At 45.3% G+C, this 17,826-nt stretch overlaps 1 protein-coding gene across 3 annotated transcripts in view; it reads left to right on the top strand.

The window, feature by feature from the left end:
- The window catches only part of CPNE8 (copine 8), a 961,735-nt gene that overhangs the window by 854,328 nt on the left and 89,581 nt on the right, over nucleotides 1-17,826 (top strand). For all 3 annotated transcript variants that reach the window (XM_085654090.1, XM_085654092.1, XM_085654091.1), the window contains one exon: nucleotides 1,951-2,008. In XM_085654090.1, the coding sequence (XP_085510216.1) occupies nucleotides 1,951-2,008 (58 nt within the window). The remainder of the gene's footprint in view (nucleotides 1-1,950; nucleotides 2,009-17,826) is intronic.

The raw sequence follows: 17,826 nt of genomic DNA, 5'->3' as shown, positions 1-17,826 counted from the left end.
GCAGAGATGCCCTCAGTGGTGTTACTGTTTTTTTGGCTCCAAATCTGACCAGAAAGGACAATGGTGGGGATGGGGATGATTTACCCTCCAATTATGATGATGACAAACTTTACATGAACTTAAAGGATGCCAGTGGGTTTGATTCTTTCACTGATACAGGGTTGAATTTGCTTCTGTGGCAACCAAAGGAGTACAGTGCTTCCTTTTCTGTAGTAATTCAGTGAGCAACTGAGGTTGTGGACTTTCAACTGCTTTCAACTGAAGTGAAGTCAAATGTCCTTCCTGAGGTTTTGCAACCTTGGCCAACCTCATCTGAGCCCTTTTTCAGTTCAGTGAAGCCCTTACTGAAGCCTTAAGGGGCACTTGGTCCTATCCATGTTCATGTTTGCCAGGAAATAGGAAATGCCCTACACCACCTTTTTTCGAAACTGATGCTGAGAACTCAGGCAGGCTTCTTGCCGAAAGTTGTGACTCCTTTCCATGTTGAACAAGCCATCACTCTCCCAGCATTGTTTGCCATACTCCACACCTTGAAAGAGAAGGAAAGGCTCATCAGTTGGACCCCAAAAGAGGTGGTGGGGTCCCTGAGGCAAAGAGAGAGAAGGCTGTGCAGAACATGACTATGTCAAAGTGGATAGACCTATGCATTAAGATTTGCTGTGCATTGGCCAAAAAGCACCCTCCGGTAGATCTGAGAGCTCATTCCACTAGGGCTAATGCTGTTAGAACTGTGATAGTTAATTGGAAACAACAGGAGAAACCCATAGACCTAATTGAGACCTGGGTGAATTGTGGTGCCATGTGACAATGTCTCAACAGGTAGTAATTACCATGGGGGACTCGAGAAACACATTTTTTTTTTTTTTTTTTTTAAATGGAAGCACCAAACAATTGAGTACTGCGGTTTGCATTTTCAAAGTGTTTACAAGGAAAAGCCTGGTAGACAGCATCATAAATGATTTCGATAGTGTGCAGACAATAGATGGTGGACACATAGTGATCTGCACTGTTCTGGGCCTGAATCCGGAATGCATGCCATTGAGGAATGGTGCATGTGAAAACACGTAATACAAATGATAAAACACATAGAGGGGGCAACTGTTTGCACTCATGAAGCATGTAAATGGAGGTCAGAAAAATAATTTATTTAATGTTATTTGTCATTTGAAGTTAAATCTTATCGAAGTTGTCTGCACTGTTTCTTCGTGATTCTCTATTAACTTGCGTGTCTAACCTTTCCATTTGCACCCTGATGCTTGAGGAGCTGGCGAGCTTGGTCGCTGCTTCTTTGGCAATCTGTTTCTGTACAATAGAGGTTCCTCTATACATCTTTAAGTCACGAAACCCAGATTTATCGGGTACTCTTGTAGGATTCATTCAGATTGTTATGGATGAAGACTTTGAATACTCAGGAGAAATAAAGGGCCTGGTGTATTTTTTGTTTAGTTTGCTACAATGGCAATATTGAAGTAGCCGAAGTACTTACTGTGTGTAACGTCTAGTGGTAGCAGGTAACATGAATGTTTTTGGAGTCCGTTTTTGCTTCCAGGGATAATTGATCAAGGATGAGGAGTTTTCACAACAACATTATTACCCACCGAAAAGTAGCTTGTTTTAAAACTTTCACTAGCAGATCGAGGCAGTCAGCAGTGGTGTTTATTATCTTGTGAGATAGTTTGGAGGAGGCTGTTGCTTTTCTATAGATACTGTTATTGAATTAATTCTTATTGAGAATGGATTGTGTAGTTGAGACCTTTGTGGAAAACAGGGCTTTTGCAATGTTAGATATGCTATTAAAATAGAAATCTAAAAAGTAAACGTAAATGAAATGACTGAGACCTTGGGAGAGTATTAGGCACTCTAGTGGAAAACCAGCAAGATACTGAATTTGCAATAGCATAATAAATGGTAAGGCGACATAAAAATATTTTCTTCTTTTTTCTCTGAAAGGCCTCAAAGCTACCAATGTCGATTATTATAGTAGGAGTTGGACCAGCAGAATTTGATGGTACGTATCATTTAATATTCTACCTATTTAGAATATAGCAAGCTGCACTTATCAAAGATAGCATTACACATAACAAAACATTATAGTTGCAAATAAACTTTAAAGAAAATGACCAATTTCCTGACACATCATTGATTTGTGAAATTAGTTAAGAATAATATAGCCGAATGAATTCAGTATGGAATAAGTTTCATATTTTGGTAGAGTCTCTGTTTTCTTTAATTTTGCCCTAATATCATGTCATATGCTTATCATGCTATATGCTACGTTTGGTATTCTAGCTCAAATATACCACCACCACACCATAATCCTGTGTGTCTGATCATTAGTTTGTGCATTATTGTATGTTTTCCATTTTGCTGCTTTCATCCTTGGTATAGAATAATTGTATTGGCACCGACCCAAACTCTGTGGCCCTTCTAGAAAACTTTGCAAACCATGACTTCACCCATCACGTTACTGAACCCATCCACACCGTCAGACACCCACTGGATCCGATTTTCTCCTCTCCCAGCAACATCACAGTTGCCAATCCAGGAACCATAACTTGGACAGACCATGCCCTTGTCAGTTTCAGCATACATATCCTGCACGATCACAGACCTGCCACCACCAGAACTGCCCGCTACATTTGGAGAAGCATCTCAGAAGAGGAGTGGGCTTCTTCCCTTTCCAAACATGGGCCCAAGCACACCAAAGGCTTGCTGAAAGCCATCAAAAACCTCAGCATTTGGATCAAAATATGTGCCGACACCTGGGTTCCCCTCAAGCTCAACCCAATGGCAAAAGCCTGACCACATGCCAGCTGGTACACAGAAGAACTCAGGCAGATGAAATACCACTGCAAGCAACTGGAGCGCAAATGGAGAACAAGTCAAGACATCACAGATAGAGACATCTTCTAATCAGCCTTAAGATGCTACCACCAGTGGATACAAAACTCCAAGCACACACGTCTTGCAGAGCACATAGATGCCAGCACTAATAGCAGCAAGTGATTCTTTGCGATCATCAAAGATTTTACTGTGCCTCTTACAACCTGCCACTGGACCCTTCACCATCACAACTCAACTTCTCACCACGGATGATTAACCAAACCTTACCTCGTGGCCTGCCACCACCACTGTTGAAATCACTGCTACCATGAAGACCATCCACTCAGGGGCTTCATCTGACCCTTGCCACCACCATGCCTTCGCTAAAAAAGAGCTCCTATTGATCAGCAAATAACTAACAGCCATCCTCAATGCCCCCATCAACTCAGCCACTTTCCTGGACAACTGGAAATATGCCACTGTCATGCCCCTGCTCAAAAAACCACTGGCTGACCTAGCGACACTATAGACCCATCTTTCTCTTACTATACTAACACAGATCTTAGACAAATTAATCAACTGATTCCTCACTGACCATCTCAGCAAACACCAGCTCCTCAATGGCACGCAGGCTGGATTCAGGCCCAGAACAGTACAGAAACAACATGCATCACCACCACAGATGGCATCCGCATGACCGTTGGCAGAGGAGACCAGGCAACCCTCATTCTCGGGGACCTCTCTGCAGCTTTTATTTTTTTTCAATAGAGTTTTATATAGTGCAAACTAGACCCAAGACATCGGGTATCAGAGTGCTTTACATGAGAACCAGTTTGATTACAGAAGGACACATTCATTTTTGGATGTTGAGCATCGTTGCCGAGACTCGAACCCGTTCCCCAGCTTCGAGGTGGACCACTCTAGCCGTAAGGCTACATCCTCTCCCCCAGCATTTGACATGGTCTTACACCAATCCTCTTCAGCTGCCTGCATGAGATTGGCAACCATGGGCCCCCACACCGCTGGATCTACTCCTTAAAGGAGAGAACACAAGCTGTCAGCCTGACACCTTACTCTTCAGAAGCCCACACATTAATCTGCGGAGTGCTTAAAGGTTAATCGCTCAGCCCTACCCCCTTCAACACATACATGATCCCTCTGGCCTGCATGATCCATGCACACAACATCAACATCCTCCCCTACGCAGATGACTTGCAAATCATACTCTCTCTCTCTTGGACAAGACCCCCAACACAAGGAACTTGTTCACTGCCTGCATGACCAAAGTCACTAACTCGGTAAAAGCCAACTGTCTCAATCTGAACTCCGACAAGACAGAAGTAGTGATCTTTGGCAAGAGCACATTACTATGGGACTCCAACTGGTGGCCAACCAAACTCGGACCCACACCCGCTCCCAGATCCCACGTCAGGAACCTCGAAATAATTATCAACAGCAAACTGGACATGAGCTCACAAGCCAAAGCTGTCACTGCATCCTGCTTCCACACCCTGAAGATGCAGAGGAATACCTTCAAATGGCTCCCAAGCAACATTAGAAAAACTGTCACTCAGACCCTAGTCACCAGCAAGTTGGACTATGGGAACACTCTACACCTGAATAAGCCACTTACTTGAAGCCTACAAACCATCCAGAACTCGGCCGCTTGACTCATCCTCAACGTCCCACACAGAACTCTCATCACACCACACAACTCAGAGAACTTCACTGGCTCCCGATACACAAACACACTCAATTCAGATTCGTCTCACATATATTCAAGCACTACAAAACTCAGACTCCATTTACCTGAACTTTCATATATCCTACTACCAACTATCCAGACACCTGTTCTGCAGGACCTCTGCTCACACACATCGCCTGCATACACAGAAGCAGATCAGGACGGCGTTCTCTTACATCGTTCTTAAAGCATGGAACAACCTCCACTCCAGATCAGAGCCTCCTTCTCTCTTCTTGAATTCCTCAAGAATCTGAAGACCTGGCTTTTCAATTAGCCAACCTACCATAGGGAGAGCTAGGCACACACACTTGCTCACAACCAGATTAACCTGGTGGGTGATAATGCGCTTACAAATGCACATAATATAGCATAATCAAATAGCTCTTTTAATTGCACTTGAAACTATGCCACATTTTTAATTCCTGCATGTTGTAAAATATTTCCTTTAATGCCGAGGTTGAAGTGAGTGGGAACTGACAGAAACTGCATTTCACATCTTTTGTTATACAGTGATGTGATTTATTTTCTTTTTAGACATTATCCTACAAAATGTATGGTTTATTTTCCTTTGCTCTAAAGCACACATTTTCATTTTACATTGTTCTTTATATTCTGTACTTTTGATTTCTCTTGGACAATTTATGTACTGTATATCCCTCTGCAACAGTTCTGAGTGGGAAACTTCAGAGCTCATTTCTGTGTGTGTTAGCATGGTATTTTAAGAGATGTTCTGATCAATGCAATTTTCAATGTTTAATTTTAGGCTTTTCAGTGTTATACTTGTCATGGATTGAAGATCAGCTGACAGATCTTCATCTGGTTATTCAGTAGGAAGTGTGTAGAGTATCCCAGTCTGTGGAAGTCAGGATTTTACATTGAATGTGAGTGCCCCAGGGAGACTAAGATGAGGCCAAGGACATACACTGATTTGGTCCCAACCCCCACCCCAATAATATTGTTAATTAATTTAAAATCGGAAAGTGTTTTACATTTACTTTGGAAATTAACTCAGAGTTGGTTTACTAATTCTATTGAATTACCCAGTGTATACAAATGTTTTAGCATGCGCCCCTTTATTATGATGATCATAACAGAGGAAGTGTATATGTCATCATGAAACTAATCTTTGTAGATAATCTCTTTAATTTCCAACAGTGGCAGTGATAGGTTAAGTTTGTATCCTTGTGATCACATATGAGTGAAGTAAGACATAGTCGATACATTTCGTATAGCCGAACATAGTCACAGGATCTGTTTCCAAGACAACAATGGAAACATTGATGACTTCAATATATGAAAGAGATTTGGCAAGGGCCTTTGTCATGCAGAATAAGCTGTAGAGTGGAATCAAAAGTTGATTATCATTCTGTCAATTGCAAATAAGGATCTGTCATCATGACTAGTAAAATAAAATCATTTGCTCCTTGAAGGAGCGAAAGGAGTGTTTAGTGCTAACTGGACAATTACATTGTAACTTGAAGCATGTTATATGTAGGATTTGGTGACCCACCTAAAGCAAAACAATAATTCACACAGGCCCTTGGCAAGGCAAAATGTTGCCTTTCAGAAACATTGCTTCACCTACCCTCAATACCCTATTGGATAATCTTCATAGTAACATCTTTTCCATAAAAAGAAAATGTCAAATGGCCAAATGTGTCTGTGGATGCTGAGACATTTAACCCTATTGTGAGAATTGTTCCTGATGAAATGCCAGGAAAGCTCCTGTATGCCACCCTTTTTGTTCAATGACTTCAGAATTCTGGGAGTTACTCCACTGCTCTGAATCTGGTTTCTCCAGCATGGTCTCACCAATATTGCTGGCCGTGATGTGCTGAGTGCCATTTATGTCTCAATGTGCACTTGTGACTTCAGTTCCTTTTATTTGCACCCGTAGACATTGTGGATCCAAAGCCACTGTTTGTTTCTATTTTTCAGTGATTTGTTGGTTTGCCTTGATGTCTTTTTTACTTTTCTGGAGAAGGATCTCTTCCACTGACTACTATAATGACAGGATGAAAGAGACGATTTTGGTTGTTGCCTGAAACAGGCTCCCATTTAAAGTATGAGAAGCTTTCCTTACTACTGCCTCATAATGTGGCTGCTCCATAGATACAGGAACCTTAAAGTCTGTCGAAACCATCTCAAGTGACTTAAGGAATACATTGTCATAATAAAGCAAAATACACACATAAAAGAACACCTATGATGCACTAACATTCTTCAGATCAGCCAGGAATTGAGAATGCTAGTCTAAAGATGGCAAAATAATAAATATCTACAGAAGTGGAATCGTTTATAGCAGGATTTTGACATTTTTTTGAGCAGCAGATTCCAAGCAAAAGAGGTTTTTCATTCTGTGGAAAGTGGTCTCTGATCTAATCTTTGATTGCTCTGGAATTCTTTCTCTTTCAGCAATTTCACATTCATCTTCTGGGCACTAGACAAAACCTTCTCATCTCTGAATGACTCTACCAGCGTTTACTGGCAGTGATGTGGACGGTGGTAGCCCCATGGGCAAGAAATTCAAACTTGTTACAACACCAACTTCAGCCCCAAAATGACCTTAGATTTTGATTGTAAAGCCTAGAGATGCTGACATTGAATCATCATCTGCCAATATCCTAGAAATCGTTGCTACCTCTTTGGTATCTGACAAAGGTACTTCAGAGGGAGGAAAGGCAAAACCTCTTCAAAGTCTCAAATTGATTAGCTTAAACACCAGCACCTGGGATACTCATATGAGGAATAAGCAATTGGGTCTCTTAAAAAGCACATTTGAACAGTCAAGCTCCTTTCTTTTCCTTGCATGATGTTTCATTTCTATCTTCTGCTTGATGTGCCAATCAAAATGTGAAGGGGGCTTCAACCTCATCTTTGACTTCAATCTAGATCTAAACTTGCTCTTCAGTCATGAATGCAACCTTCTTCAGATTTGTTATAGAACTCCAACATCAGTTCGAAGTGTCTTTCCCCAAGTACATTTGGATTTACATTCTGACAAAGATCCCTACCTGAACGCTTATGACCAAAATACCACACACCCCAAGTGTGTGATCATTCACCAACATCTGTCTCCTGCAGGCTTCAGAGTTACCGTACTGAGGCTTAATAACAAGCAAAAGGACCCTTGGTCCAATTCTTTTGGCTCCTTCAGTTCTTAGGTCAGAATCAGTAAGGAGGCAGCTCCTTCTGATCTCCTTACTTATTTATCATCTGAGTCCGGAAAGCCTTATTTTGCAGGCTTTGGCTAATGAGCATGAGCAGAACTCAACTCAATCCAATTATCCTGATAGAGAGTTGAATAAAATAGACCCTGGCGAAAAAATATTTGTTTCTAGCTGTTTGGCTTTGCATTCAGCTAATAACACCTAACTACTGTCTTACCACACGCATGCTTTATGGGGAGTGGCAGGCCTACTGGTTCCATCACTTCCAGAACAGAGGAGTGGCCCATTGAGGAGCTTCTCCAATATGGCATAAATGCTTCTGTACAGACTATTCAAATAAGTCTGAATACACTGGATACTGTGTGTTGTTCTCTGGGGTCCTCTGTTGTTTTGTCATATGTACATGCACAGCTGTATGATATTCCTTTTGATGGACAACATCTATTTGGTGAAACACCAGTTGCTTCACTTGAAAACTTGCTTCACCTTCCTGAAAGTTTCATAATCAGTGTTGATAAACAAGGTGGCGTCCTTATTAGAAAAAGGAGGTACAGAATAAGATCTGCCAACTCATTACTTTGTGCCATTACTTTATGATTCTGAACAAAGAGAGAGGGGTTAGAATGATAATAGATGTTTGGTTTCTAAACATATCAATTAAACAAAGAGAGGTTCAAAATGTTCAATTTGGTTTGGATGCTATCTCTAGACCTTCAAGATTCCTACTCTCATATTACACTTAACTAGTCCCATAAGCAGGGTTTGAGGTTTGCTGTAGGCAACATGCATTATCTGTTCACGGTGATCCCTTTCTGCCTGTCGTCGGCCTCAAGGGTCTTTCTGAAAGTCATGGCGATAGTAACGGCACATCTGATGTGATGTTCTATAGAGATCTATTTATTTTTGCATGACTAGCTGATAAAAGCCAGCTTGCCTTCTTCAGTATTCAAAAGTCTCTTAGTTACCATCACTGTTTTGTCAGAGTTAGGTCATCCTTTTAATTGGGAAAATATGGTCTTAATTCTAGCCCAGTCTGTTCAATATGTAATGGCAATTTTGTGCAAACACTGCATGAGGGCATTTTGTCCTCCACAGAATATTTTAGCCTTAAGAGATCTGATCCTCATGTTCGAGGACAATCTTCTTCAAACAGCCGGGTCAGGGTGAGGTTGTTGGGTTTGATGGCTTCTTGACTGTTTTTAGCGCCTCAACAAAATTTGGAGGTGCAACCCATTCGGTGAGCTCTGCACCATCAATGAAATCAATTCCATGAAAGTCTCAAAGAAAATGTAATGAGTAGTCCTTGTGTTGAGGCAGATGCAAAGGTGGGAGTTGGAAGAGCACCTGTGAAGGAGGAGAGAGGAACGTATTATCATTGCCCATGACTGGAGTTACAACTAGCCACAGATACATATGCATAGGAATGGGATGCTGATCTGCAGAACCCCACTTTTATTGCTTTGTGATCAGAACAGGAAATTAGTCTTCACATAAATATTCTAGAATTAAGGATAATCAGGTTAGCATTGAGAGCCTTTCTTCCTTTAGTACAGCAATACCAGCTGCAGGTTTTGATCTACAATTTTATGGCCATTTGGCACATCAACAAACAGGAGGTCTCATCCCCTTTGTGTGAGGCCCTATATATTTTGTTCTGGGCTTTAAACAAGGGAATTAGGCTTTCAGAAGCTCATCTAACAGAGAAAAAGAACAAGACAGTTGACTACCCGTGCAACCTGATTTTGGTGAACCAGGAATGGCATCTTCACAGAGTTGTGACGACCAAAATAGTCAAAGTTAGGGAGATACCAGACCAAGATTTGCGTTTTGGTCTCAGTTTTGCTTTAGAGCAGTGATACTCAAAGTATGGCCCAGGGGCAGCATGCGGCCCCAATGACCTTTACATATGGCCCCCTGAGTAGCAGCAGCACTGGGCTGCTGTTTACTCGACTCAGCACTAACGTTAAAACTAATGTTAAATATACTGCAAGCACTTATTTAAAGGTTAATTGCACTTTCATTTTTATAGACAGAAAACATGTGAAAATACGATAGTCTTTTCAAAATTCGAAAAGAGTATTTCATTGACCTGTAGAACCATTTCACCTTAGTAAATCAAATTATAGTAGTGCATTCAGCAGTATTTTTTAAGGTGATCATTTTCAAACATGTATTTAGAAACGTTCATGCTTTACACAAAACCCCCCTGACAACAATGCCATTAGTGATTATATCCAAGCACAGGAGATGGTTTTGTACAGCACATATCCTGTATTTCGAGGTCCTTTTATATGTGATAATGAAGAAAAAGGAGGGAAATTGAAATAAAACAAATGCCCAGGGTCACACAATTTGGTCAAGGGGAGAAGCCGGTATTCATCTCGGGTTTTCTGGTTTCACATTGTACAATTGAATTCAGCCAGTAGATATAAAAGCTTCCCTTACCTTATACCCACTTTACAACACCCCTCACCCACTAGCACCAGTGCAGCCCTCGGTCACACCAAAGACCAAACTTTGTGACCCCCAGGAAAATGTTCATGAGTACCCACGCTTTAGAGAGTTCCAGCTTGGAGAGCTGGTGGGGACGTTTTTCCATAGAATGGTCCTGCAGTCTCCATTATACTTTTCCACAGGTCCATCTAATGCAAAGGGTCATTCGCAAGATTTTCCTTCATCGAGCAAAGGTGAAGCTTTATAATCAACTCGCTGCCATTGATATTTAGTGCATCTTTGCCTGACTCTTACTCTATCGTGGTCCCTTTCTTTGTTTGAGGACTGACTATATCAGAAGGAGGGAGCATATTTCATCTAAACCTCAGCATACTCATCTCAGTGACTGGCCTTTGAAAGATAGAGAGTAGAAGATAATAAGTTTCTTCTAGAGGTTTTATACATTTTGTCATTAGTACATAGGCCTTCTATACGTGCAGCTTATTCTCACACATGGTCCTCTGTTGTCTATCTGTGTAGGGGTTCCTCTGCTCATTCCTCACAAGTGCAGAAAGTTCATTTTCTACAATTTTCCTTTCTTAGCTGAAAGGAAGATAAACAGAAAAATAGTTTAAATTGTTTTAGTTACAAAATTGACTTCTTAATTTTCACCCACACCCGAAGAGATAGTGTTTTTCAAGCTTTATCTGCTTCTCCACCATTTCCCCCTTTTCGAACCATATGTCACAGCCTATTTCTTTGCCTGCTTTATTTTAATCCTCCTCGTCATCCGAAGGATAAGGAGAGGTTAAACAACCTCAAGCTTAAAGGGGCTCTGAGTTTTTAAGTTTTTATATTCAGTCAACCTGTGGTTTCATTTTGTTTCAAGGACATAGATGGGATCTGTTGTTAGGGAGCAGGTAACTTCTTACTTGATTTTTCTGGAGGTAAAGCAATATTACAAGCTGTCTGCCAAGCTCCTCCCAAGGTTTTTGGCTCTTTCTATGACTGCTATTTTGGCCCTGTTAAGGGGTGTTCCAGTGCACTTTATTTGTAATGCAAATTCCTGGTCTTCTCTACACTCTTTCTCAAAACAGTGGGTCGCAAATTGCATTTTGTCTGTGTAGTTCTTTGAGTAAAGTTTAGCCTAATCTGGTATTCATCCTCATCCCTCCTCCTGTTGCTTAGGGGTACAGCTTTGGGAGTATTCAAATAAGTTATATGTTGAGTTAATATCCATTGGATGAACTTACCATCGTTAACAATCTAGTAGATAAGAGCACTGTCGTAGCTGACTTCCATCTGAATCAAGACATTCAACTTTATGTTATTCAGCCATGGCCTCATTCATCCCCTGAAGATGAGACACTGTAAAGTCCTTGAGTAGCAGCTGCTACCTAGTGTTATTTAATCTGTATCTGTTGTAGTAATTCTGTAGCATGAACAGAGCTAATGAGCAACAATGTGTGGTACGGGTGCAAGCCCACTAGCATATAATGAGGGGGTAGGAGGATAAGTAGAGGTGACAGGATAGAATGCCTTAATGGGGTCGTTTTGAAGAAGTCAGCTTTCATTTTTTCCCCTGAATCTGATGCTGATCTTATGCTGATGGGGATTTTAGTCCAGATACTAGGCGCATACACTGAGATGACTTATCTTCTGGTGTTCTTCCTCTTGCAGAGTTTAGTTTCCAATCTGGTGATGTTGGTGCTCCTTATCTAACTTTGTTCTCCACACTAGCTTGTTTTCTAGTTATGTCAGGGTCTTGGTGCAGAGGGCCTTGCATCTGATGAAGCTGGTTTTGAAGTTAATCTATGCTTGCAAGAAAAGACAGTGTAGTTCCATTAACACAGAGTTATATGGTCACATTTCTTCTGATTCTTAATGAGTCATGCTGCTGTATGAAGGATGCCATTCAGAGGATTAAAGGTGGTGTCGGGAACACCACTGAGCATGACAATGTGTCCTTCTAGGAGGCAGAGGATTAGAGCTTGAGTTACCATTCTGAAGACTTCTTCTGGAAGAAAAGGTTCCACTTTCTTTGGGAGGGAGAGTTGTAGTCTTCTTGGCAATGTGTTTTTTGTGTGGGTGGGTCATTAGGGTGTTACGGCTTAATGTGAGGCATTTTGCCTGCTGGTCAGTTGGCGTTGAAGCCTACTATGTTTAAGTTGGAGAGCCATGTCTGAATCTGAGTTTTTGTTTGACACTCTTGGCAAACAGGAGACATTAGTTTGTTAACATCCAGGAATGGTTGCATTCAAGGGAGGCTTTGATTGTCCGAGTGTCATTGATTTTGAGATAGAACTGGGTATCATTAACAAACTGGTACATTTTGATGTTGCTGTCTGAAAGAACTGTCCTAAGGGGATCAATATAGAGGTTGATAATACTGAATAAGAGATGGAATGGAAACCTGGGGGCTTAGCAGATGACAGCGAGAGTCATGGCTCTAGTGGTTCTGAGTGTCATGCGACTTAAGGGGACAAAACATTTCTGGACATCAGCTAATTTCCCTTTACTCCCTCTCTCACCCCTGGCATGAAGATCCCCAAACCTACTGTTTCCGAAAGGATATTTTTCGTTGTCTGTTGCTTTTACTAGGCCTGGGCGGTAAATTCCGTTCCGCTCGCAGAATTTGCGGAATTTGGGTAATTTCGCGTTCCGCAGAGAACGCGAAATTGCCCAAAATTCTGCTTTCCGCAACTTTGCAAAATTTTTTGCTTGTTCGTGTTCTCAAAACGCGTGTTCGCGAGATATTTCTCCCTGAGCCCGCAAACAGCGATTGTGAACAGGAAAAAAGCATCGCGAACAAGCAATTCCGCGTGCTCGCGGAATTTCTGCGTGTTCGCGGAAATTTTTTACCGTTTTGCGGAGATTTGCGTAACGCGATTACGCAAATTCCGCCCACCCCTAGCTTTTACCAGCTTTGGATGGTTCACTTTATGAAGAGGTTTAAAATTCATTCAACCTATCCCAAACCAGTGCTCCGTGGTCTTCAACTGGTATTAAAACCTCGTGGAAATGTGCTCCATGGAATCTGACTCTCAATGAGAAGCTTTGTATGTTCAAAAGATTTGTTGCATTTTTGTTGCCTCTATCATGGTTCCACACGTCCTATATCTGCCTCTTCTTATGTCAGTCTGTAAATTTCATCTCAGTCAGGTTAAGAAGAGGAATAGTAGCACAATTGTGATGAAATAACACCTTCATTATGATTCATGTGCCTTTGATTGTCATTCTTCACAACGTGCTTCACACCTTCGCTCTGGGCATAGGCATGCAAATCCGTTTGCATAGTTAAGAATTATTTGTCATTGAATTATCATGTCTTAGTGATGGATTCCTTACCTTAGAATATCCCCAGGCGTCAACTGGATCTGGAAAGTTTTCGTCAGCAGTACCCTTGCGCGTCGGTAGGCGTCATCGTGCGGCTCCGCGTACGTCGCTGGTATCGTATTTGCCGAGATGACGTCATCGGAGCTAATTAGATGCGCCCACGCGCGCTGACGTTAATTCTTTCTTTTTCCGCAGCAGTAAGCGCAGATCTGAGAGAGAGCGATACTCCTAGTTAATATTTTATCTTTATTTCTGAGACTTTTTTCGATTGCTTGTCGAGTACTCGACTTCTGGTGCAGTAGAGATGCCCGGGTTTAAGTCCTGTAGGGACTGCCGTCGGAACATTTCGGTGGCAGACCCGCATGACGCGTGTCTCTTTTGCTTTGGGCATGCCCATGACCCCGAGACGTGCCCCGATTGTCAGGCCATGGCGTTGAAAGCTTTGTGGGAGCGTTCCCGAAAGTTGTTGGAGGCCAGGCAATTGGCCCCGCGACGCTCGATGTCCCGCTCCCATGGGAGGTCGAAGGACAGGTCACGGGGCCGACACCACCGGTCGTCGGAATCGGGGACAGGTAAGTCAAAGCGCCAAAAGAAGTCGAGGAAGCGACGTCGCTCTTCGTCTTCCCCTCACCGGTCACGGGACGCGGTGGAGGGGGCGGGTGGTCACTCCCCCGTGGCTCCAGCGGAGCCTCTGTTGTTGACTGCGGCCTACCCGCCTTTCCTGGGGCCGTCCGCGACTCCGGAATAAATACAGGTATTCCTGTCGGCCATGGGCCGTTTTTTTGCCCCATCGGTCCCCTCCGGCGTGCCTTCGGGCCCGTGGACTGTTGGGTGGTTCTGCCCCTGTGCCACTGCCTTTGGCCCCCAGCTGCGTGAGCACAAAACCCTGCGGCGCCGTTGGCTCCGGCCTCGGTGCCGCCTCCGGTGCCAGGCACGACGCCGCCTCCGGCGTCTAGGCCGACGCCTGACACAATGCCGTTGCCTACAGGGCCGGACTACGTCGAGCCTGGATTGGTCTATTATCCTCCGATTCCTATTCCAGGTGGGGAGTTTATTCCCTTTCCCCGGACCCCTCGTCCTTACCGGCCTCTCTAACAGCCAGTGGACTAAGGGGAGTACTGGGAGGGGTCTGGGGACCCTCTCGCAGCTCAATGTGAGGATGAACCGGAGTGGGAGGGTGATATGGAAGGTCCAGGCGATCTGGATTTCTCTCCGCACCCTGGTACACTGTCCCCTTCTGTAGCTACGGTCGGAGGTTGGAACTTTTTCTGTGGTGTTGCGTAGGGCAGCTGAGGCTCTTGACCTCGAGCTGCCTTCCGTGCCTATCAGGACCAATCTCCTGACTGAGGTGCTGCAGCCGGCGACCTCCTCGGTGGAGCGGCTATTGCCCTTTAATGACGCGCTTACAGACATTCTGTTAAGCACCTGGACCAAGCCTACCACAGGGGTTCCTGTGGATAGGAGTATGGCACGACACCATCGTCCGGCCCCGGGCGATCCCAGTTTTCTCACGCAACACCCAGCGCCTGAGAGTCTGGTTGTCCAGGCCTCTGCGTCTCTCTGAGCGCATTCCCTTCCACTCCTCTGGACAAAGAATCTAAAAAACTTGAGCAGTTTGGGAAAAAGATTTTCACCTCTGCCAGTTCCAGGTTGCGAGCGGTGAATATGGCATGCCTGTTGGGCCGCTATTCCCACTCTGTGTAGGACACTGTAGCACAAGTGCTGCCTCAGTGTCCAGTGGAAGCTCGAGCGGTGCTTTCCCAAGCCATTACTGAGGGGAGAGATGCTTCAAAATACACTATCCGTTGTGGCCTTGACACAGCCGACTCCCTCGGCAGAGCAATTTCCACAACAGTGGCGCTACGCCGTTATGCCTGGCTCAGGACAACTGGCTTCTTTGGGGCTGTCCAGAATACTTTATTGGACATGCCCTTCGATGGTACGCGCCTCTTTGGTGACAAAGAGGATAGCTCTTTGGAACGCTTTAAAGACTCCCGGGCTACAGCCCAGTCCTTGGGTCTTGCCACCACGTGCGCTCCCTTTGGGTGTGCCTTTCTCTCCTTTCGAGGTCAGGGGTGAGGCGCCCAAATACGTTCCTTTCAGAGCCTCCGGCCTGCGCAGCCACAGTCTCAGCGCAGCCGCGGTCGGGGGGCCCGTCGAAGTGGGATACGGGGCCAGCGGACGGGCCAGTCCACCACCTCCCCTGCTACCATGGCCTCGAAACCTTCCTAGTCTGCTGTTTCAGGCCCACCAAACGCCCGTGGGCGGCAGGATTCGCCTTCACCTCCCCCACTGGCGTACCATTACTTCGGACAGGTGGGTTCTGCAGATAGACCGAAGGGGCTACTCCCTCCCTTTCGAGACTACCCCTCCAGTCATGCCACCTCAGTACCACCGCATGTCGGGGGATCACTTAGCGCTTCTCCAGCAGGAAGTTACGGCCCTCTTGGCCAAGGTGGCCATCGAGCACGTTCCGACGCCAGAAGTAGGTCGTGGTTGTTACTCCCACTACTTCCTGGTTCCAAAGAAGGACAAGGGCTTGTGTCCTATCTTAGACCTCCGGAACGTCAATTGCTTCCTCCGGAAGGAGAAGTTCAAGATGCTCACGCTTGCTCAGGTCTTGTCTGCCCTAGACCCGCAAGACTGGATGGTAGCGTTGGACTTGCAGGATGCCTATTTTCATATCCCCATCCTGCCGGCCCACCGGCGTTACCTACGGTTCACAGTAGGACACGAGCACTTTCAGTTCACGTGCTCCCTTTCGGCCTTACCAGTGCCCCTCGGGTGTTCACGAAAGTGATGGCGGTGGTCGCGGCTCATCTGCGCAGATCAGAGGTCTCAGTCTTTCCCTATCTGGACGACTGGATGTTGAAGGCGGGCTCGCCCCAGGCAGTCGTCTCCCACCTCCAGACTACGGCCGACCTCCTGCATTTGCTGGGGTTCTCCATCAACGTGCCGAAGTCGCACCTGATTCCCTCTCAGAAGCTCCTCTTCATCGGAGCCATTCTGGACACGGCGCAGTTTCAGGTTTATCCTCCCGAACAGCGAGTCCGGGACATTCGGGCTATGATTCCGATCTTTCAGCCCTTGTCCTGGGTTCTGGTCAGGATGACCTTGAGGCTGCTGGGCCTCATGGCCTCCTGCATCCTGCTAACCAACCATGCAAGATGGCATATGCGGGCTCTGCAGTGGGACCTGAAGTTCCCCTGGGCGCAGCATCATGGGAACTTGTCTGACTACGTCCAGATCTCGGAGGGCGCTGCGCAAGACTTGCAGTGGTGACTCACGGACCAGCGTTGGGACAGCAGCAGATCCCTCTCCCTTCCCCAACCTGAGCACACAGTGGTGACGGATGCGTCCCTTCTGGGATGGGGCGGCCACATGGGAGAGGCAGAGATCAGAGGCCTCTGGTCTCTGGCGGTGTCCAAGCTCCATATCAATCTTTTGGAGCTCAGGGCGATCCTATTTGCACTAAAAGCATTCCTTCCCTCTGTCAAGGGGAGGGTTGTACAGGTGTTCATAGACAACACCACCGCCATGTGGTATTGCAACAAACAAGGCGGGGTGGAGGCGTGGACCCTATGTCAGGGGTCTCTGCGCCTCTGGACATGGCTGGGACGTCAAGGCATTTCCTTCACAGTTCAACACCTGGCAGGTTCGTTGAACGCCAGGGCGGACGAACTCAGCTGCCGGTGCCTGATGGATCACAAAAGGCCTCTTCACTCGGAAGTGGCACATGGTCTCTTTCAGCAGTGGTGAGAACCTTGGTTAGATCTATTCACCACCGAAGAGAACGCGCAGTGTCAGCAGTTCTGCGCTTTGCAGTTTCCAAGGCGACACTCGCTCAGAGACTCTTTTCGTCGCGAGCGGGGTTGCGGTTTGTTGTACGCCTTTCCGCCTATACCACTTCTACCCAGAGTGCTGAAGAAGATCAGACGCGACCAGGCCCAAATCATTCTTGTGGCACCGGACTGGGCTCGAAGAGTTTGGTATCCCAAGCTACTCAGTATGAGTGTGGATCCCCCGATCCGACTGCCTCTTCGGGAGGATCTTCTGTCGCAGCAACAGGGGACGGTCCTCCACCCGAATCTGTCCAGCCTCCACCTCCTTGCGTGGAGATTGAGCGGCGACAGTTGATTCCATTTGACTTGCCTCCTGAAGTCTGTAATGTGATTCTGGCAGCCAGGCATCCTTCAACTAAAACTGTATATGCCTGTCAGTGGAACAAGTTTGTGGCATGGTGCACAGCGAAAGCTGTAGATGCCCTTTCTGCCCCTCTTTCTGAAGTCCTATTGTTCCTTCTCTCTTTGGCCCAGCAGG

Source organism: Triturus cristatus, chromosome 4_1 (assembly GCF_964204655.1).
Source record: "Triturus cristatus chromosome 4_1, aTriCri1.1, whole genome shotgun sequence".
NCBI lineage: Eukaryota > Metazoa > Chordata > Amphibia > Caudata > Salamandridae > Triturus > Triturus cristatus.
This window is presented reverse-complemented; position numbering and strand designations above follow the sequence as displayed.